A 23525-nucleotide genomic window follows, 5' to 3' on the forward strand; every position below is an offset into this window, starting at 1 on the left:
CCTAGTTCGCTCTTTCATCACATTAAATATGGTCTCCAAAGAGAATCTAGTTTCTTTGGCAATGCTCGTGAACCACTTTAAATTCAATCTAATTGAATTTAAAATGGTTCACGAGGTCATGGAAGCTTCGACGTTTTAAGCTGCGCGAATATTTAGATAAAGTATCCATGCGCATCTCAATTTCTTAATGAGCGGCTGGCTCTCTCAACTTGGAGAACTCCTAGGAACTTTGTCTTCTAGACCGCACCCATTGAGGTTACTTGGGTGAGGTTGATGCACTGGTGATTAATATCGGGTGTGGCACACAGCTTCTTAACGACCTCTTCTTTCTCCTAGGGGCACTTTTGTAGTGGCTACTGGCACACGGCCACAGAGCGAAGAGGCCAAAAGCCCTTTTTTTTTCCCTGTTTTTATTATAGGACTTTGTTAAGTATCACTAAAAGGATGGGCACGTGGCTCTATTATATTAATTCTGGGTTATTTACCCCGCGACGTAACATATTAGGTGAATTTAATCACTATATATCTTAAACTACAGAGGAAACAAAACTAGTGATAGAAACACTAAGTGGTACGTAGTTGCAACATTTTAAGGACGCAACAAATTCAACAAATTGTAACTTTCAGTCACTTCTGCAAATTTTTGTTATATTTTGATTCCATATTTTCGCAGAAGTCAAAGCTTTTATATAAATAAATGAATTTAAAGTACAATATCACCAAGTTGTAAGAGTTGAACATTTCTAGGCCAAGTAATTTAACAATGAATATTTATTACTAAGAAAAATTCAAGAGAAGAATCATTTGAATCTATTGTGATCTTAGTCGCGAAGGCAATAACCTTAGATATTCTTCGCGTAATCTTTATTTTCTTCTAGGTTTTGAGCTTGTTTTATTCTTATTTTTAGAAGTATACGTTCTAAGCAGAACAAACACATTTCCCTTCTACGTAGGCCTGTCCTTATTTTAAAATATCTCTATTTTAGAAGCAATTGATTCCTCACTTGCCTTGTGTGTGACGAAAAAGAAGAAGGTACGACATTTCAAAGAAACCATCTCTAAGTAATGTATCAACGTCACTTTTCGAATAAATGGAAAACTCTTGATATTGAGGTATAATTAATCCCCGACAGAGACACATCAATAACTTCTCCATCGCATTATTTAAAATACTAGTTTGCATCAACAGCGCACTCTTTTCTTAATGAAACTATAGAACTCTGTTTTTTCCAGTCTGTGTAATCTTTCATTTCTTTACTTCCATATTTTATTGCTATTTTGCAGAGCGAGGAAGAGCAGTATTCCCGCATCAAACGAGTTGCCGTACCGTCAGTTCCCGCTGCCAACGTATACCAGATTCCCCGTGAGTATGCATTTTTCATATCTTTCCACTATCCGCATCCCTAACCATATTTCATGTTATTTCTCTTTCCCCCCCTCCCCCCTTTGCTAGTCGTGTGTATGCTACGTTACGGAATGTTCGTGTTTGGAAAACTTTCCAGTGATTAACTACCCCTGAGAGGGAAATGGGGGAGAAAAGGAAGAGGCACATCTTCGTAAATTCTCGCTTTAAACCTGAGCAAACAGAATTATTTGTAGCACACAGTGCAGGTATATTGAGGGACATTAATAGCAGCTGGTCTAGCATTGGAAATTGCGTTATGTGGAACAGTTCTAAGCTATACTGTTGTTAATACGATCTTCTGATTCATTAGGAGCTTCGGGGATATAATTTGTTTGAGAGAGAGTCGAGATGTGCACCGTCCGATTTGTTATATCTTGCTATAAAAATTTCATCCATATTGACTCTGTAAATGCATTTCCATTTAGAATGGATCACCGGGGATTTTAGTTTGATTCTAATTTAAACTGATTCTTTAGTGCGTTGTTCTGGGAGGCAGATAACACCACTCACAGGCGTATTATTTGTCAGTGTTGGATTCATTTCTCTTGCAAGTGCTAACAACCAGGAATGGGGAAGAGATTGTGGTTAATAATTATTGTTTCCTTTTATTGCTAGCTTAAAAATAGTTTCAACGCTTTTATTTAGATAGTTTATTAAAGGGAAAATGAAAGAAATGTTCTATTGAATTCAATTTTTATCGCTTTAAAACAAATTAACACATTTATAAATAAGCATTTAAAATCCGACGTTGTCCTATTTAAATAATAAAAACTAAAGTACTTTAAATAAGTACATATTTTTATTATTCACTTAACGTACAAACTTCAGTTTATGAAATGAGATTAAGATTTAAGTTGAGATATCATTTAACTGTCAATGGATTAATATTTAAAATAAATTTAATATATATAGGATTTTCATATATTTTTTTTCTTTAAAAACAAAAATATTTACCAAATGCATCATAGAAGGGATACCGGATGATCAAAGTCATGCTCTGCAGTTTAAGCACTAAGACTAGTTATTTCGGAAGGTTAAAACTAGGTAGCGCATCATAAATAAGTAGTGCTGGTGACAGCATAGATCGGATTGAATCCCACTGGCTTATAAATGGCGCTGGTTATAAGTGGTAGCGCTGATGTGCTATAGTCCACAGTAGATTGGAAGGCGAAGACTGTGCTCAATATAGGTGAGAAATCCAACAGAGAAATGCACACAATACTAAATGAACCTCGTTGCATCCTGAAATACTAGTTACTGAAAGTATTATATAGTATTATACTACATTAACCAAGGAATGCAAAATGCACCATGTGTATACAGGGTGGTTCAAAATTACACGTACAAACATTGAGGGGAGGTAGAGAACATCACAATCAACCATATTCACGCAGGAAAGCATCACCGGAAGGTACTAACAGGGATACAAAGATACAGAAATAACACAAGGCAGTAAGTAGTGTAAAAAACTTTATTAGGCGTAGTTGGATAGATAATATGGTAAACGAGGTGCATGTCTACTATCTCAGCGTTCGTAAAACTACGCATGTTCTTCGTACGACGTCAAAAGCTTGAATGAGGGAGCCCCAATTGCTCACTAAAGCGCTGGCGAACAGCGTCACCTATCACTTTCGGGTGGCGTTTCAGATCATGCTTTCCTATGTGAATATGGTTGATTTTGATGTTCTCTACCTTCCCTCAGAGTTTCTACTTGGAATTTTGAACCACTCTGTATATGTTGAGAGAGAGACAGTCGCAATAGACCAACTTAAATCTTAAGTTCTTAAAAGAACTGGAAGATGGACTGAGTCCTTGACTCTTTATCCCGTCATCTGAATGAAGAAAATCTGTGTAGATGGGGTGTTATTGAGCTAAAAGCTCTAGTCATGGCTGGGTAACGGCAATAGCCGAGCCACAGTTAAAACTTCCTTGGCTACAGCATTGCCATTCATTACCCTGGAAGTCATCAAAAAGGACTTTAGGTTGTGAAGAGGCTTCACATCCCCTTACTCCCAACTTAAATCTTAGTCCTTATCCTTAAAAGGACTGGCTTAAAGGGGCGAAGCAAGAATGCTTTTCATCTTCCCCGTTATCTGTAGAGGACAGTGTAGGGATAAGTGTTATTGGGCTATTAAAGCTCTGATCATGGCAGGAGGATAACAGCCGAACCTCAGTTAAACTTCATTGGCTACAGCATTGCCATATCTTAAGGTAAAGCCGTCTCTAAAAATTCGGACGATCCCTAGGCCATTCAATCGTGGGCGAAAGACCGTCCATCTCAGCGTTTGCTCCACTCAGTGATGGCCTTCCACCCACACGCCACCACCGAGTAGAACCGCTCAAATTCCGAAGAAAACCATTCACCGACAAAGCCCCTTAGCGGGCCGTGCCGGAGAACACTTTCCCTGGGGACTCAGATTGCTCCCTTAAGGCAAAAACCTTAAGAGAGCGTACTCATAACTCTCTCGAATCTCAGCTCCCCAGGAGGTAACAGCAACAGCCGAACCTCAGTTAAACTTCATTGGTACAGCATTACCATCCATTACCCTCCAAGGATTTTAATCAGCAAGAGACCATCTTGAATCTTATCCTTATAAGGACTGGCTTAAAGGGGCGAAGCAAGAATGCTTTTCATCTTCCCTGTTATCTCTAGAGGACAGTGTAGGGATATGGTGTTATTGAGCTATTAAAGCTCTGATCATGGCAGGAGGGTAACAGCAATAGCCGAGCCTCAGTGAGAACTTCACTGGCTACAGCATTGCCATCCATTACCTTCCAAGGGTATTGGATTGAGTGAATCCCCAACTTGAATCTGAATAATTTCATGTGTAGAAATATCAGAATTCTCAAAGAAATCAAAAGGTGTGTTTATTTATTTTTATATTTATCAAAAAATCTTACAAATACAAAAAATATTTATTATTAGATTTATCAACCTTTTTTTATTTATTTAATTTTGAATACAAATTAATATAATTTACTAGATAGAATTGGTAAAGAAAAATTTAATTAAGGTTATAAAATTTTCCGAAATGCTGCGTATGGTTGACATTGAATAAAATTCCACATTTATTGGAAATTTTGTGCGCTGATGTATTGCGGTCAAATACTAGCGGTCCCGGTGGAGGAGCAAGGGCGGGGTGGAGAGAAATTGGAATAGAGAAAACAATGTAATATGCTAACGACCAATCTCGTGAAATACGTGATATAATTCATTATTGTTAGTATTCTGTTTAATCGAATGAATGTTGAAAATTGTCGTAAATTTAGATCCTAATTACAATAACAGCAGAGGAAGACTTCTTCAATCGTAATGAGGAATTTAGTCTATAATTTAGGTAATTAAATTTGTGACTTACTTTAAGTTCAGAAAAGAAGATGGCTTTATTTTCTGAACCTAAGTTAATGAAGCGGTTGTTATTTTCTTTTATTTCCATTGTTTCCAATTTCCATTCTGAATCACCGAGTTGACGACGGTCAACTCGGTGATTCACAATGGGCGATATCCAGGTGGGCGAGGTTAATTGGGCCACAGAAACTTACAATTTTTTGCACGCATATCAGGCATACGATTTGGCGTTTTTTTTTTTTTTTGTAAAAATTGGTAAAATATAAATATAAATATGGTTGAGACTTATGAGTTATAAGTTATGAACTATGAGTTATTTCCCATAATTAAAAAAAAATAAATAAATAAAAATAATCCAGACCTAACGACCTAATCTGACCAAAGCTTACCTGCATTAATTTGCCTCCGATATTCTAATTTTCGATAAATTAAAAAAATTTATTTTTTCGAAGAATTGATCATTCGAAAAACTTACTTCAGAAGAATTCCTTTTGGAAGAATTATATCATATATCAAAATTTGCAGGATCATTTAAGAAAGGTTAAAAAGAAAATGATTTAAAAATGAAAAGGTATAATTGCACAATATTAAAATAAATAAAGAAAAAATACAGATTTTTAATTCATTTATTAATATTATTTTGTAATTAACAAACATATTTACACATGTTACATATAGACATTAAAACCAAAAAGTATATGAAATTCAAAAACAAAATTTTTATTTTAAATTCATTAATTCATATTATAGTTATATGCAGTACACGTAAATATTCTTTTATATATTCCTATCGTAATTTATAACTTTTTTCAAAATTCTTTGGTCAGCTTCATCGTAACATCTACTTTTGTGCTGATGTTGAAAACCATCCACTGCTCTTTCATAATCAACATCGTATGTTTTTTGAATTTTTTGTAGTCCATTTATAAAAATCCATAAATGTGGATGACTTGTGTTGCTGGCAAAGCTCAATTGCAGTTTTCGATGACAGGCTTCCGCAAAATTATTTGTCCTATCCCTTCCATTTATTGTTCTTTGGTACACAGACCAAATGTTTGAGGGAAAAATCGGTGGAGCCCTGGTTCTGTTATTCCTTAGACGATCTATATAGGTGTTAGTAAACCATTCTAAAATTGGTTCAAATTCATTGGATAAATGATTCTCAAGTTCAGAAATAGCATAAATAATATCTTGTTCTGGAACGAAAGCAAGCGAAGTGATCATTTTTGAATTTAAAGCGAGTTGCGCATCAGAATTGTATCTGGTTAAAAGTTTGAAGCTAAATGCTTACGAAGATTTTGTACGAGATGAAAAAATTTAAGAAAAAAGATGGGCAGAATGTAAAAATGTACCATTCACAAATCGTTCATTCATGCTTTGGCTCCATTGCATGATTTTCACGACCAAAAATTAATATTCTCATTATGATATAAACGAAAATATTTCTTAATTAGCTGACTCATTTCTTGCATGGGAAATTTCAATATAACTTCGCTACAATTTCGTAATTCTTTCAAATTTTATGTTTATACCGTTCTTCTAACTCGTTTCTCAAAAAAATATTATTTAAATTTATAAAAATATTAATCGATCTATTATTTTATCTCACTGTGATTTATTTGAAAGAATAAACCAAATGATAATTTCTTTATGAATTTCGAATATTTTTTAAATTAAGAGAAAATATATTTTTTTTTTACTACCAAAATATTTGCATTCCTTATATATTACTTAGGATATTTTTATGACTACGCTGTCAATTGTTTTCTAAACAGATGAAATAACGGCATTCCTTTTAATATTAGTCTTAATTTTATGCAAATCAAAAGTAGTGTGAACAAAATCTTAGACATCTTTGGATGTGAAAGCAAGCAAACGATCACGTACGAAATTCTAGTAGGGCCGATTTGGTATGTTTTTTTTTCTTGTATTTAAGGTAATACATTCTTTGCTATATCAAAACTATAGTGTCTCGGTATATAAAAATATAAAAAAACGGCACAGAAAACTATTCAAGCTGGTCTTCATTTATCATCTGAACGTACGCTATCAGTACAAATGCCATACCTGTCCAGCCATGAAACATTGTTCAGAACATTTGGAAATTCCTAACTTCATTACAATTCTATCCTCTGTTCTACAAAGAGAATAATCAGATTATTTCTGATCCTTTTCCACTCGCTTCACTTCCCGACACGCAAATATTCAGTCTCTCCTTTTGCCTTTTCTGCGAGTACTTTCTCTGGCATTATTTAGCTGGACAGGCATTGGTATTGTCTCTCTTCTCCTCTAAACCTGCCGAAGTTCGAGTTACAAGTAGTTAGTATTCATTGCATTCCAATTTGAGCTCGGCTCATTCTACTAATTACTACTGGCTTATACTCATTTCTGCCATCTCTTCCCTATTGAACAAGCCCCTTCCACCAGTATTTTCCAGAAACTATAATCAGCATTTTATGATCAATCAGTTTAATGAGAAGTGTCAGCACCTTTCTGCCATCTTCTGACCCTTGGCTCAAGTAGTGTAGTAAACTGCACTACTAGTTTACTATAAGGTATATTAGGTTGGAATTAACCTAAGCAACTACCAGACAATATACTCGTAAAGCGAGCATATTGTCTGGTAATTGTGTATGCGTTCACAGGCAGGTTTGTCTGTCCGGCGTTGGCACTTCGCTGTTTGATCGAAGTGGTAATTTTCCTTTTTTTTTTTTTTTTTTTTTTTTTACCCCAAGACTGCCCCATCCTTACTGTTAAGCACATCAAATATTTCTACGAATCATGGGTTTAATAAATATTAAAGATTTAGCAGTTTAGACGTTTTATGGCTTCATTTGTTTTTCTTAATTTCTTTAGTTTCTCGCAAATCTTGAACTTCTTTTTCAATACATATACGCATCCAAATGGATTAATGAATTTAATAAGCACTTTTAAGATTTATCAGATTTATTTTCAAATTTTATAATTTCCTACTTAAATTCTCTTTGATCCAGTGGAACTGTGATTTATGTATTCTAACTGCTTCCTTGAATCTAATGAATTTGACAAATAGAATTACTATTTGTTACATACCAACCAACGAATGTCTTTAAAATTAGGAAATACCTAATTAAGAATAATTGTAACCAATGGACACTTGAAATTAGATTACGTAGCACTTTCTTACGATATACAAATTTCTAAATTGTTGTCGATGATCGAAATCACTTTTAAATAATTATTATTCAAAGATTTCGTTGTTGCGAGATAATTTTATGCAAGTTCATTACTTTGTTATTATATTGGGAAATTAATCTCCCAATATTACCATGTTAGGACTTCGGTTTCTGAATAAAAAATCTCATCAATTCACTTTAATTATAAGACACGTCCTTTGCATATTTCTGCAAAATTTTCCATCAGACATAATTACATAATCATGTTCATTTGAAAATTATGGGCTCAGAATATCAACTCACTTTTTGCAAAAATCATGTTCTCTGATTAAAAAGAATTATATATACAGGGTGTTCGGGATAAATTTGACAGTTTCGTAAGGAAAAAGAAAATCTACTTTGTATCTATTAAATTTAATGAATTGACAAAAAAACATTACAGGCAGAGTTAATTACAATACTATCAACAAGATTTACTCAAAATAACCACCATTAGCATCGATCACAGCTTCAATTCTGCTTCGGAACCTCGAACAAGCTGATGCTACAGTCTCCCTGGGAAGGGCCGCAAAAACTGTTTTAATTTTATCCATTAACTGGGCTTTTGTACTACTGGAAGTGCGATTGGTGTCTTTTTCAACTGCGCCCCATACAAAATAATCCATGGGGTTAAGGTCTGGGGAGTTTGGAGGCCAAACATTTGGACTGGTGAAGTCGTAGAAATTTTCAGACAACCATTTTTGACTTTTCCCAGAGGTGTGGCAAGGGGCCGAATCCTGCTGCCATACATACGGCCTACCATTGGCTACCCTTGTTATCCAGGGCTTGACTACAGTTAGCAACTCCACGAACAAAGCCCGAATTCCAATGCCAGGGTTCTTCAACACCTGTTCCTGCAGATTTGCGAGGAATTCTGCTGTACGAACGCAATCAGATCGTCTGCTAGGGATCTTTCTTCTTGCTACATCCTCGTATCCTCGTAGTCACCATTGCAAGTCTCTAGTTCATGCCTGATTGTTTTTACTGTATTCAGGGAGCATTGGGCAGCAGTTGTAATATCCTTATTTTGATGGCGGGCACGAATCATCATGATACAAGTTATTCTCTTCCATGATTCAGGTGGGTTCCAGCTATCCATCCTTTCTGACATCTTGTATATGAATGAAGAAGGGTCCAAACTTTTAAATGAAGAGAAGTGTGTGTTAATACATGTAACTTACGGAAAAATATAATTAATTATAAATATGTCAAATTTATCCCGAACACCCTGTATATGTATGCGTTTCGAATAAAAAATGCAATCAACTATAATATTTAATTTAATGAAGTTTTTTGTGATCTTCAAATCAAATATGAATATGATCTGATCAGTTATTTAAATTTAATTATACGAAAATTAATTAGGTGTGAGAATTTAATGAGCTTACATTAAGTTTTTAATTATTTTTATAATTCTTAATTTGTTTAAAATATCGTAGATGAGACATGCAAAATATTTTTAATTCATTGTAAATTATTTCTAATTAATTTAATTGACTGTAATTATATCATTAGTCGCATGTGGTGTTGGTGCAGTTACTGTTAAACTAGGACTGCAGTAGAATTCAGATATCTCTCTCTTTCATTTTTTTCGGCAGATTGCGTAATGGCATTAGCCTCCCACGGGATCAATAAAAATGCAATAAACAAATTTTAAAATTTTCCGGTTGTCGATTTCCTGAGGAAGAAGCAGCCAGAATTCCTTATTATCCATAATTCATAAAGTCTACGGATGTCGTGCTGGCAAAAAAAAAATTGAGTTTTTTCTCTCCCTCTCTCTCTCTCTGCTAGAGCTTCATTTCGTACTCTTTTAACACATTGGATATGCGAGAAACTTTCACACTTTCGTTACAAATGAAAAAATAAGACTTCCTCCCGGAGCTTTCTTCCACTAGAATGCTACCCGAGCCAAGGTTGTCCGAAAGTGGGTCACAGAGTTGTCCAAAATGTACTTTATTTGAATCTTCTACTTAGGTGGAAGAATGTTTGTACACGTCCAAGATAAACATTTAGAACATGCCGAGATCTCAGTTGGGTGCGTGTTTTTTTGTCGTCGGAAAATAAGGAAATAGTTGGGAAAGTTTTGAAATAACCTTCGGTTGTTTTATTTTAGTTTATATTCTGAGATCTTTCCTTTTATTGCTTTGTTTCTTCATTCTCATTTTTTAAAATTTTTTTTTGTTTCATTTAGCGTTTACATAACTACCTAAAATTATAGTAGAACAACAACTGACACGCAACCATTTCTGAGCATTTTTAGACATCAATATTGGACAATAAATGCTCACTTTGATCTGTCAATAATGGACATCACACACACAGTAAAAGATAAATAAATATGGACTTTATTACGAACGGAAAATATTGAAAACTTATGCCTTACATCCTGAGCAATAGATTAAATATGTTCCAACAATGGATGAGTAGCATTCTTACATTGATTATAGAGGTTAATTTATTCTTAACATCTTTCATATTATAGCTTGCTCGCTCAATCCGATTAAAGTCTTGTCAACTTTTCCTAACCTCCTTTCAATCCACATCTAATTCCTAAGACGCCTTTATGACGTGAATATTTGAATCGTTTTTCATAAGGACCAGACTCCGACATTTTGTTCTACGCAAATGCATTAACCCGCGTTTAGTTATCTTAATTAATCTCTTTGTATAATTTTAATATTGTGTTTCTGTATTGTATAACCATCTGAACTGTGTGTGTACCCGAAAACGTCTACGTGTTATTCCAACTATTTATTTTATTTTTCAGCGTATCTTCTGTATCCATCACAAATTCAAAAGATAGAAGACTGCACAGGTATTTGAATACTTAATATAGTTTTTGACTCTAAAATCAGTTTTCTGTTTGTCTTGTATTGAACGTATTATCGGTGATACTTTTCGATGGTATTTTCATATTTGTTATCAGAGTTTATTAAGGTTTCAGCATTTTTTGAAAATGCCAAAACCTTTTTTTTAATTTTTTTTATTTATATTTGGGACTCGGCTTTTTTTTTCTCTATAATGTAATGGAAAATAAAATGTGTCACTGGGAATTACAACAGTCAACCACTAATATCATGATAAAAGCCACTCCTTTGATAACAGCAGTAAGCACATCTCATACAAGGCCAAATGAAGCAATCTTATCAATATATTAAAAAGGTGTTGTTTTTAAAGAAAGATAATGTAATCAATACTTAAAAAACTTAAATAATAAAAAAAATACTATTTAGGAATTAAATTTTCATTATTTTTTAAAATAAATTCCTCATTATTAATATAACAAAGTACATCTTTTGAAATATTTTCTTCAGTGTTAATCCTTAGAGTAATTATAACAAAGAAATGCTTGTTCTCGAACTAAGCCGTTTCCAAACTTTTTTGTCCTCTTATCTTTATTTTTCTTAAATTTTATTTTCGTAGTACATATAAGAGAGAACGATCTTCGTCCACCATCTGCCTTATTCTCTTGCCTTGCGCTGTTTTTACGGAAAAACACTATAAAAACTGAGCGAGCTGTAAAATCCCAAGTGCATCGTACTATTTCATAACGCGCATTCCTCGCTATTTTAGCCCCTGCCTCTCTACCATACACTTTTAACGCCTCGCTGATCACACAAGATAGAAAGGAATCTATCTTCATGACCGTATACGCAAGGTAAGAACTTCGCTGTGAAAGCAATTTAACTACCCCCCTGTTTTTCTAATGATGGTAATTTCTGTATTGATTTTTCCTTAAGGCAGTAATAACACATAATAATTGACTCTAATTAACGGTAAACGTTTAAATATGGTTGAACACCGAAATTTTGGATGATAAGAAAATTAATAAAAAAAAGTTGACTCTAATAATAATGATGCAAAGATTCACTTAAAAAAAAAAACCCACAGAGATGGGAAAACGTGTTGGAAAATATTAGCGTCTATAAAAACAACGCATGTTTTTTCTACTATGGAACGCAACTTCGGTTCGAACCCGTGATACTGTTATAAGTCTCGTACCATTCATTTTCTGAATAGGGGAGGGATGGATTGTTAAATTTAACTCCCTAATTATCGATAATATTTGTGATATCCATTTAATTCGCTCCCAACTTTCGGTGGGGAAAAAATTAAATTAATAATAATAAAGTGGAATTCACCTTATTTAATTATATACATATTATTCAGTTAAATAAGCAATAATTAAATCAGTTCAAATTATAACCGCCAATGCCTAGCTTCTCACCGCGTTAATTTAATATTTGTGAATTCAATTATAGATGGCGACTACTGCTCGCAATCTTGTTTTTATTATAGCTGTTCTTGTTTCTGTGAGTTTTCTACGGTGCCAAAACGACGTTTAATATTTTATTCTAAGTTTAAAATTTTCTTCTAAACTCTGTATTTACGACTAAATGCAACACAGATAAATAATATATCCACTGGCTAGGTTAGTGCTTCTAGCATTCAAAAAATAAAAATAAATAGCAAAGTGTGGGATAACTAATCTTTTGTTGTTGTCGTTAAAATGTTACCAATTTATTAGTCTATAGGATGGCTTCCAAAAATCCTCCTCCCAATTTTTTGGTCCTAACCGTAACTTCCTTTTTGTAGTTGTTTATGAGATAGGCTATTTGTGTTTAAAGAACACGTTAGCATTACGCATTATTAGTTGAACGTTAAGTAAGAATAAATATATGTGCAATGCAAAAGTCTTGATCTCTTGACCCCCGTCCCCCTCTTATGCCATTTGTGCTCAATACAAGTCAGAAATGGTCTTCTCTTTGGAGTGGTGGAAGGCAAAGTGCAATTGTGATCATTGTCCACGATAACTATTTCTTTTTTTTTGTTTAAAGTATTATTTTCAAAATTGAACAGTGTTTTTCTTTGTCTTCTAACTGTTCCGTTAAGAATCATACTGTCAGCCTGGTTACTGGTTTATGTTTTCCGAAAAATGTGATAAGAGATTTATAAGAACAGCCCGTATCTGTTGATGACTAAATTTAAGAGAAAATATACTTTTAGGAAATTGGTGTAAAAATATATTAAAAATGGTGTGGTTTACGGATTTTAAGAAACAATTCAATAGAATGAGTTTTCGTTCTTATTATTCTTATTATGATATTATATTCTTATTATTATTAAGAGAGACCTCCGGGGAGTCAGAGACTTATCGAGAGAGGCCACACACACACACACACACACACCAGCTATCATACTTATTCTTGAATTCATTCACACTGCTTGCACTCACAGCATCCAATGGCAAACCATTCCAATCACTCACCACCCTCTGATAGAAAAATCTGGCCCTTATACCCTTCATTCTCAGCTTCCAAGGATGCCCTCTCGTCCTTTCCCCACCCTCCATAAATTGAAAAATCCCATCAGTTGAAATCCTGTATGACCCTTTCAGCAGTTTGTAAGTCTCAATCATATCACTCCTCTTTCTCCTGTTTGCTAGTGTCTGCAATCTACAAATTCTCAACCTGTCTTCATAATCAGTATTCCACAATCCTGATATCATTTTTCACTCGCCTTTGTACTCACTCCAATATATCAGAATGACATCGGAAGCCAGGAGACCAGACCTGCGCACAATCGTCCAAGCGAGTTCTTATCATGGCCTTGTAAAGAGGCAAAATAACATCCTTATCTTTACATGGGAACGTTCGTTTGAGCATTGCAATTATCTTTTGAGTTGTATTTGCAATCTTTGCCACATGGCCCCTGAACTTCAACTTCCTATCAATTATCACTTCAAGATCCTAGCCTCATCAGTTTCTTCTAGCCTAATCCCACCAATATAATACGACATTGAACTGACATCCATTTTCCCATGCTCACAATTCCAGCTTATTCAAATCATTCTGCAAAGACTGCATATCAGCAGCATTCATGATATGCAGGGGGTTTATGTTTATATAGCGCCTAATTTTTTTTAAATAGTTCACATCCTCAGAAGTTTTTTTTTATAAACTTACAGAACATTCGCACAGTGGGTGAGCTAAAGTATATATTTTGTTTTATGTTAATTTCGTATTTTTTGTATTTTTAAAGTTCAAAACCCTGCGCTAGATATCAAACATGGACGCTATTTGGTCTCTTAGTTCTAATAAGCGAGACGAAATTCAGGTCTCACCTGATGATGATCACAAACATCCATGTCCAGTGCCGGATTCGAAACTGCCATCTGTTGGTTGGAGAGCGAGTACACTAACCATTCGGCCAACCAGGTCGGCATTTTATAGTGTTCTCAATTTAAAAAAAAATAATTTTAAGCACTAAAAACTTATTAAACCACAGAGGAACTCATTCTAAGACAACACTTATCTATATATTTTCTTTTAAGTAGTTCGCTGAGGCCACTACCCGTAGTATGTAAAATTTTTATAGAGAGAGAGATTTGCTGATATTTGGTCTTCTTTAAATGTGTCACTAACTTCTGTTTTTCGGATTACTGTTCGATGAGGAACAGTTTACACAACTGTTGCTATTCTTTCTTTCATTAAGATATTTTATGTAGAATTTGGTTGAAATACACAGTCTGTAAATCCAAGTATAAATCCTCGATTGTGCTTGACAACCTGAAAAATTTTCATGATAACAAAGGCTAATTTGGTATTTTTTTATCGTACAAATATCAAATGAAGTGTTTAGATCTTATCGTTGTATTGCCATTCTTGTACCAAAACTGCTTCAATATTTTTCGTTAGTTTTAATTCCTAATCCGATTTTTCATTTATTTTTCTTATTTACTTCTTTTAAATAGGAATTCTATTGCATTAGAATGGTGTTCTCTTTTTCCGAGTTCTTCCAGCCCACCCTATTGATTTTGTGAAAGTGGGAGATTTGTACGATACAGCGTAGAATGGACGTTGGCACAATATTCCTGTTGAGGAAGAGCAGACAAAATTGCAATCGGATGATTATTCTTTATGTAAATTGGCAATTTTTTAATATCCTACATTTTATTCGTCCGTCTCTCTCTGTGTAGAGAATATTAATGACATTTGTAACTTTTGTTAATAACATCAAAACAAATTAAACTGATTTTTTTTTTCTTTTTGTCATTTCAAAGACAACTTCCAAAGTTTTCCCCCCTAAAAATGCACTTAAACATTGATAGTTCGTGTGATTACTTGGGCCGAAACCAATATCAGATTGAAGATTCTTAGCGTCCCTTTATGCGTTTTCTGGAAATCCCCAATTTTTTATTGGCTCCAGATCGTAATCTTCTTCCAAGAAGGTTTCTAAATCCATCGCTGTATTACCATTCTTGTACCGAAACTCGGCATAGTAAGATGAAGAAAATTTTCTCAATCGTAGGTAATTTTTGGAAATGCGCTTCTGGTATGAGGACTAATTTGAATTCTTTCTACATTTTAAACGCGCCGCTTCACCGGAAATTCACTCCCCACAATAATACTTTCGAAGCAAGCAAATATATTATCTTCCTCCACGCTATTTATCACACCTCAGTCCTGATCTCTTCTTTCATTCCTTTCTTTTTTTTTTTTTTTTCATTTCTTTCTCGGCAAATGCGAAACTTTGAAATTTAAATTTTTTTTTTTTTTCTCCATTCGGTCCAACTCTTATTCGTCTTTTCTGAAATTTCAGATTTAATTTTCTTTCGAGCGGCCAGCTGATCAAGGCGTCACGTCTGGTTTGTTACAAGTCTATCGATCCCTGTCATGGAATCAACGGGGAAGAACGCCACGAACGCTGGTTCTAATACCCCTACGTCTGATATTGTGCGTGTCGTTTCTAACACCTTTAATAGAGAGAAGCATAAAAAATCAGGGACGAAATGGAAGAAGGGGGGGTACGGGAGGGGATGCATGTTACTTCTTGAAGCGCAATATCCCAGAGAAAAATGCACTTAAAATACATGGATCTCTGACTAGAGAAAGCATGAACTGTGTGTGTGTGTGTGTGTGATGGGGAAAGGTTACTTTAGCGAAACACTTGTTAACATGAATAAAAGAAAAAAAAGATAAAATTAAAATTTGCTCTTTTGTTATTTTATGGCATAATGATTTCATTTTCACACACTTTTCATTACTCACCTTTCAAACAAGGGGGGGGGGGAATGAAGTCCCCGTTTCTCATTCACACTTTCTTTGGTTTGAAAATACATGATTAAAATATCTGCTGACCCTCTCTAACCTCAGTCGGTATCAACTATGCTCTTTGGTTGGAAATATCTGGGTTCAAATCCCGGCTAGAATGTGAAGAATCAAAAGTGCGTTATCCGGTCTTATACGGAGGTGGATGGGTTTTAAATCCCTCATAACAGACAAACCTACCCTAGGGACAATTAACAGACAATACACTAAACTAATATCCTAAGTTTTTCGGTCGTAAATCCAAAACAACCAACAAACTATTCTCCAAACCTATGAAAATTATAAAGGATCTATTTATAACTCTGAAGGGAGCCCCCTCCTCTTAATTCATTCACCTCACCGCCATAGCCTGGAAATAATGCTAGCATCCCCCCCCCTCACAAGCAATGGATATGATATGGAGGCAGTAGTTTTCCTCCTGACACATGTTACCAGATTTATTTCAACTCATGTTAATGTAAAGGAACAAATCCAGCGAATATTCGTAATTAACATATACCAGCCTAATGGCTTTAGTTGGCCGAACTGTTATCCCGCACGGTCTTGCAAATTAATGATACAAAGCTCGAGATTGAGTTTAGGGAATATTTTCATATAGAAATCATGGAAATGTTATAACTCGTAATAAAATCGTCCGCTTGAATTTCACCAACTCGAATCGACACAGAGCTGAATCGAATTCCAAACTCTCCTATTTTCCCATTAATTGATTTTATTAATACATAAATGCTTAAAATAGTAATTGCTGCTTGTTTAAATTATGTCCACTGCAAAGTAGGCTGTACCAAGGAAATGCGAGGTATTCAAACTTTGCTGTAGTGACTTTTAAGAAATTGGAAAATAAAGGAGAATACATCTCATTGAATGAAGGGTGCCAGCTTACTCAAATGAAGCTCAAGAACAATGCCCTTTGCTAATGATGCGTTCAACCTACAAGATAGATTGCAATACTGACACTGTTCACTTGAATCATTTCTATTTTACGCTTCAATAAATATACAAAGAAGGATGTGACTTTATATGTCTTGGGGAAAACAATTAAACTGACTAGAAAGTTAAAACTTGGAATCTTTTCCATTGTGTTTACATGTTCAAGATCACGTGAGCGTTTCCGTCAACTTCTAAAATAAATACAACGATTGAAACAATCATTGTTGTATCCCGTTCAAATGGAAGTAACAAACAGCTAGCTAATTATCCCCAAATCAAAGAGACATTACACAATGAATTGCTTCGCTCTCCAATAAACAACCGTATAAAATTAAACCATTTACTTCCTATGGATTCCAATACAGAACAACAAACTACAACTTCTGCTAACCATCATCGAAAGTGTCAAAAACTATTACACTAATTGGTTTCCTTATTACACACGCTCACGTCCATAAGCATAGTGTATGGTATATACGCACGTGCAGAAACATAACGTACATGCATTAGGAAAAATAGGTTTAGACGAAATTTTCTGTTTAATGTGAACGCACATGTAATATATCAGAAATCTGGTAACGTAGTTTGGATGTTGTATATAACCCCCTGTAACGAAGAGAAACAAAATAAGACTCATCCTATTACTGTGAATCCCTAGTGGGCTGTGAATGTAATACTATCAGCAATAGTGATTAGTGCTAAGAGTTCTTAGGGGATCTAGAAATCCAATGGGATCGTAAAAGAGTCCGTTGCAAGGTTTATAAATTGAGTATAAGTAATTCAATATTTAGTGAATTAATCTACAAGATTATGTTTTTAGGTAGTTTACAGTATGAATTAGATGAAGGAAAAATTGATTTTTTTTTCCCATTCCCTCAAGGCGTCATTAAGGTTTAGCATGTCGTACTTATACACACTGTACATGTCCCATTAATAAGGTGTCCTTCACAGTTTTTGTAATTAGTGTGTAAATTTTTAATATACATTCTTAGTATACATGCCAAATTACCTTAAGTCATTCAAATCTGTCCTTAGGCACTTTCGAAAATGCAGTAAAAAATTAAAAGAACAATATATAATTTTTCATTTTGTCATTCTGATCAACTTCCCATCGTTAAATCAGTTTCTCATAACTATTGCTAACTGTTACTTATGTAATATGTTATCGAAGCAATAATTATTTGTTAAAAAACAGAGCCGACCTTATCTCCATTCCAATCTTTCAGGATAAATTCAGAAATGGTTGCATTATGGTGTCAGTTATGTATACTGGGGTATATACTCATTTACCGCTCCACAGTAGTTTGTGGTTCTATGATTTGTAAAGCTTTGTCCCGCTGTTTATCTTTATTGAACTTATGCTGCAGTCCATCGTAAAACAGAGGAACAAATTTGTATTAATCTAATGCTTTCTCCTTGGCCAAAAATGCGTCAACAGTGAAATTATACACTAGACACTTATTCCTTTTACTGATCACAACTGTGGAATATCCTTGTCTTCTATCCTTATATTCCAAAGGTGATGTGATTTTGCGTGTTTCGTCTGTTTTTAAACGTACTCTACAGCAAGGATGAGTGTTATTTATTATTCCTCTTGACATTTTCAACTCTGCTTGAGTTACTCGTGTGAGTGTAAGCGGGTCATCATTCTGTGGGCCTTCTCTTGTATTGTTTAAAAGTTTCTGTGCAGCTTTTCAGTTCAATGGCAAGAACAATACATTTCCTGTTTTGAAAGATGTGGGTTCAAATCCCGTCTGGAAAGACGAACGCTTTAAGGATAGTTAGCCATTATCATATGAAAGTGGCAGAGATTTCCTTCCAGAAATATGAAACAAGCAAATCGTTCCGATAACACACGTAATAAACATAATACATTAGCCTTATAGCCTTAATTACTTCGCCTGTAATCCCAGATCGTAGCTCAGCATTGTGATTTACCGTTGTCCAAAACACTGCGGGGTCTCTTTCCTCACTAAGTTCCTTCCATGTGTATAAAAACCAATTTTTTTTATTTATTTCGTATGGTGATTCAACGGCCGTGAGCCCCCTTTTACGGGGAGGTAAGGCACCACCTCAATCCCCTCTATTTTATCCTGGCTCGGGACCGGCATAGCTGACAATTCAGAACTATGGCTGGAGGGATCGTTTTAGGTATTTCTGACTGTATCCGTGTGTGTTCAAAGGGCCGGTTTGCGGGATGAAAAACCCCAGCTAAACTGAGGAGAAAAACCCTGCTCTCCACGCCCAAGACCGGCTAACTTGGCTATGACTGAGGAAGATCCTTGAGCTCCTCTCGTCACCGACGGGAATCGAACCTAGGACACTCCTTCCCCAGGCATAGGGTTGAAAAGTCACTAAGCAAACCGCACAGACGTAGAAACCAATATTTCCCTTTGTGTCTTCAAATCTCATCCACCCCATATCGCTTAGAAATCCTGCAATGTACAAACAAAACCAGAATCTCAACAATCAGGGTAGTTATTCCACGTACAAACTTTGAAGGGTGGGGTAGAGAACATCAAAATCAACCATATTCACATAAAAGCATGACTGGAAACGCCATCGGAAGGTACTAACAGGGACACAAAGATACAGAAATAACACAAGGCAGTAAGTAGTGTAAAAAACTTTATTAGGCGTAACTGAGAAGTTCAATAGTAGTTGGATACATAATATGGTAAACGAGGTGCATGTCTGCCATCTCAGCGTTCGTAAAACGACGCATGTTCTTCGTACGACTTCGAAAGCTTGAATGAGGGAACCCCAATTGCTCATCTGGAGCGCTGGCGAACAGCGCCATCTATCACTTTCGGGTGGCGTTTCCGGTCATGCTTTCCTATGTAAATATGGTTGATTTTGATGTTCTCTACCTTCCCTGAAAGTTTGTACGTGGAAGTTAGAACCACCCTGTATGTGTATATATATATATGACAGGAAAATAACTGAGGGGACTCCAATTTTTCCTAAAGGATTAGGGTCCTCTCAGGTATTCCTGGAATAACACTTATAACAATATTTGCCGCATTATCCATAAAGCTTTTTCATTTCCACTTCCGGTATTCTGTCTCACATAGGTGTTTACTGATCCTAATCTTTTTAGATGTGGAATAAGAATATTGTTTTTGCTTTTGCAGAAAGAGGCTTCAAAAACCGTGTAGGATCACAGTTTCCTATAAACTATACACGAATTTCTTTAAAACAAATAGGAACCGTTTCCTTCTGTGTAATTGAATCTACTATTCTCCATACAACGTTCATGGCGGATATCACCAGAGAATGAGATTAAAAAGAAAAAAAAACTATTTTAGGAAGGGGTGAATTTCTCGTTTTAAGCATATCAGTTCATATAAAATCCAACTTCAGTACATTTCTGGTAGGCTCGCTTTTAAACGCCTGAAGCAGCTGTGGTGTATTGAGTTCACGTGCAGTTGTTGATTTCAAGACATCAGAAAGGTAAATTTGGTGAGTAATGTAGGAAGAGAATTAGCATGGTTGGGCTTTGCTAAGAACGTGTATCAACTGGACGTAAAATGATTTATTGTTAGTTAAGAAACCATGCATGAACCCATTATCGAACTGCATTACCAAGGGAGGGGTAAAAAGTGTAATTTCTTTGGAATACCATTCATGTCACTGTTGTTTCTTTGAATCTTATTGTAGCATTACATGGGTTTGAGTGACTGTCGAATTTATTAATTTATGATCAACATGTTTCATACTTTCGTTCTTTTGATACTATGGTTTTTGACTGCTATTTGAAATATTAATTGATGCATAATGTTTGCCAACTATCTCGCATTAAACTCAGTATTTGTTTATGTTTGTAATTTTTTCTTGACGGAAACCACTCATTAATGCTAATAGTTCCTTTGATAGTATTAAAAGAAGCCTTTGCAAACTTTTCTCTTTACCTACTTTTTTTTGACTATTCAATAGTTTTTAAAATAACTTAATTTGATCAGAAATTAATTGAATGACTTGAATATGGTTGTATTTATTTCACTGTAAGAACCGTTACACAGTAATTGGAAAATTAATGCATTTCATAACACAGTTTATGTGTTTGTAATATATTTGGAATTAATTTGTTTCATGATTTTTTTAAATATTTATATGTGCTTATTCTGCTTATAAAAGCTGAGCTGCCTAATATAGTTCAAAATTACCTTTTTTTTACTCTATCAAAATGCTAATGTCAGCTGCATGCAAGTTTCTTTGTTGCGTCAATTCACGTGCATCTCTATTGTGACATCATTTGAATGCGTTCATTGACTGCGCAGCCTTCATTTGCTTCTATTGTTGACTATTTCACAGAATCGTCGGAAGAAGAAAAGCGTTTAACTAAATGGTTCGGCCAGAGGGATCGGCCAATGTCAATAACCTCGGACCCAGGGTATCAGCATCAGCAATTGTCACCGTTAGCGAGCCGCTGGTCGGGATTTTATCGGACACCTCTGGGACGATATCGAACTAATTCCTCTGCCCATTGTGACAATGACAGGTGAGATCAATGCGCAGCAAAACGATGAGGGAAAATTCATTCTTCATTTTGTGTCTGATAACGGTTTCGTGTATTGGATTCTTGATCGTAGCGTGCAACGCGTGAAACCTTTTGTGCGAAGCGGAGTTCTGCTTTACCGTTTATCACACTAAACACAAACATCGTAGTTTTCTCTCTCTCCTTATGATGAAGTTTTCAAACTTTTCTGATGCACGAAATATAAATTTCTTGGGAAAATTCTCGACTGTAACCAAATGTGTTCTCCGAAACAAGTTAGTTCAGCGATTTAAATTACAAATACATAACTGTGTACTCTACGATGTTTCTTCCCGTTTGGTGTACATTGGGATGAAGAAAATGAGAAATATTTTCGATATTTTAGGAAACTTTTACTTATTTTCCAAAGGATCAAATTCACATTTTCTTAAAAGATTCTATATCTAAGGAGCTAAGTAAATCCATAAGTTAAGCATATGAAATTGCGATAAAAGTGCTCAGTAAGTGTCTGAAACATCATTTATCAGTTTTGTGTTGGCCAGCTATCTTGGTGTTTGTTTTTGTTGCTATTTGATTAATGTATTTTGCTTCACTTTACTTTTTATCAAAACACGCCGCCGGTACAGAACAGATTAAAACATCTGCCTTATGCCAAGAATACTTCGTTACAGGACACCCCCCCCCAAAAAAAAACTGTTCGTCATTTTTATTTCCCATAATCGATTTGGTCATAAGTTTGTTCGAACTCTTTATAATTAACGTTTTAACTACAGATTTTCAGTTTGAAAATTTATAGCTAATACACTGCAAACATTACAAGGTTGTCATGGAGACGTGAATACGGTATTATATCGTATTTATTATCGTTCTGTTTAATCATTTACTGCTTGTAAATTTTTCTCTTTATTTTTTTAACATTTGAAGAGGAAATCATACATAATTAGAACGAAACTGGTCCTATCGTTATTCTGGGTTTAAAGTTTTCCATTTCTGAACTTTATGCAAGTTATATTCCTTTATAAAACAACTTTATTTGCTTAAGAACCTTAATCTAGTTATAATCATTCACAAACTTTATTCCAGTTTGCCTTATTGCAATTATAATCACTTCTGAACCTTACTCCGGTCCAAAAGTGATTATAATTGGGTTTTCAGTTATAGTGATTTATGAACGTTATTTAATTTTGCCATATTCCAGCTGTAATCCTTGACGAACCTGATCCTAGTTTGTCTTATTCCAATTATAATCAGTTATGAACATTATTCCGGTTCGCTTTATTCCAATTGTAATCATTTACCAATCTTATTCTAGTTTAACTAATTCCAGTTGCAATCATTTACGAAAGCTTTCGTATCTTAGTCGGTTTCGACGGAACCATTTGGTTAGATAGGTCTGGATTCGAATTCGGTGTATGAGGCAATAACCTTTATCAGGTTTTACAGTCAAAGGTGAGTTAGTCAGTCTCATACGGTTGTTTATGGATTTTCTTCTCTTAACACAGCCAAACTGGCCCTCCCTGAACAATATCTAGAGACATCGGATATTAACTGCGGGATGAAGAAGATTAGAGCTTCATCATCTTATCTTTCTACTATACATTGTGGATCTTAGGTAGCGATTCGTAATAATCGTCCTTCTGGATGGATGATAAGATAGGAATCATTTAAGAAACTTATTTCTATTATCTTATTCCAGGTATAATTCACTGTAAAATTTCTATATTCCACCATGCAGGAAGGATTAATGTGCAATACGTATTCAGGTGCATCGCTCTATTTCTTTATCTTCTTTGCATTTCTTCGCGTCAGGCCTTGAGTGCTTTCCAACCTTTTTTTTTTTTTCAATTTTTCCTATAGGACTATTTCTCTCTATCCCTCTCGTTCCTGCTAATTTTCCACCTTTCTACTCCCCCCGTATTTGTCTTTCCCCTTTACTGCCTTTTTTGTTCTTGTAATAGGTCAGTCTTCTCATTTTCACACTCGCTTGTCCATTTACTGCTATCCAATGTGTATCGCTTGTTTATTTTTTTTTTCCTTT

General features: G+C 34.9%; 1 protein-coding gene across 1 annotated transcript in view; it reads left to right on the forward strand.

Annotated features, from left to right (window-relative positions):
* LOC150094685 (cell adhesion molecule Dscam1-like) overlaps positions 1–23525 on the forward strand; it is a 639127-nt gene that overhangs the window by 577809 nt on the left and 37793 nt on the right. The window contains exons 23-24 of the mRNA XM_090411623.1: positions 1285–1363; positions 21304–21490. Of these exons, the coding sequence (XP_090267749.1) occupies positions 1285–1363; positions 21304–21490 (266 nt within the window). The remainder of the gene's footprint in view (positions 1–1284; positions 1364–21303; positions 21491–23525) is intronic.

This window comes from Typopeltis vanoorti, chromosome 21 (assembly GCF_054136105.1).
Source record: "Typopeltis vanoorti isolate ZY-2024b chromosome 21, IOZ_Tvanoo_1.0, whole genome shotgun sequence".
Taxonomy (NCBI): Eukaryota; Metazoa; Arthropoda; class Arachnida; order Uropygi; family Thelyphonidae; genus Typopeltis; species Typopeltis vanoorti.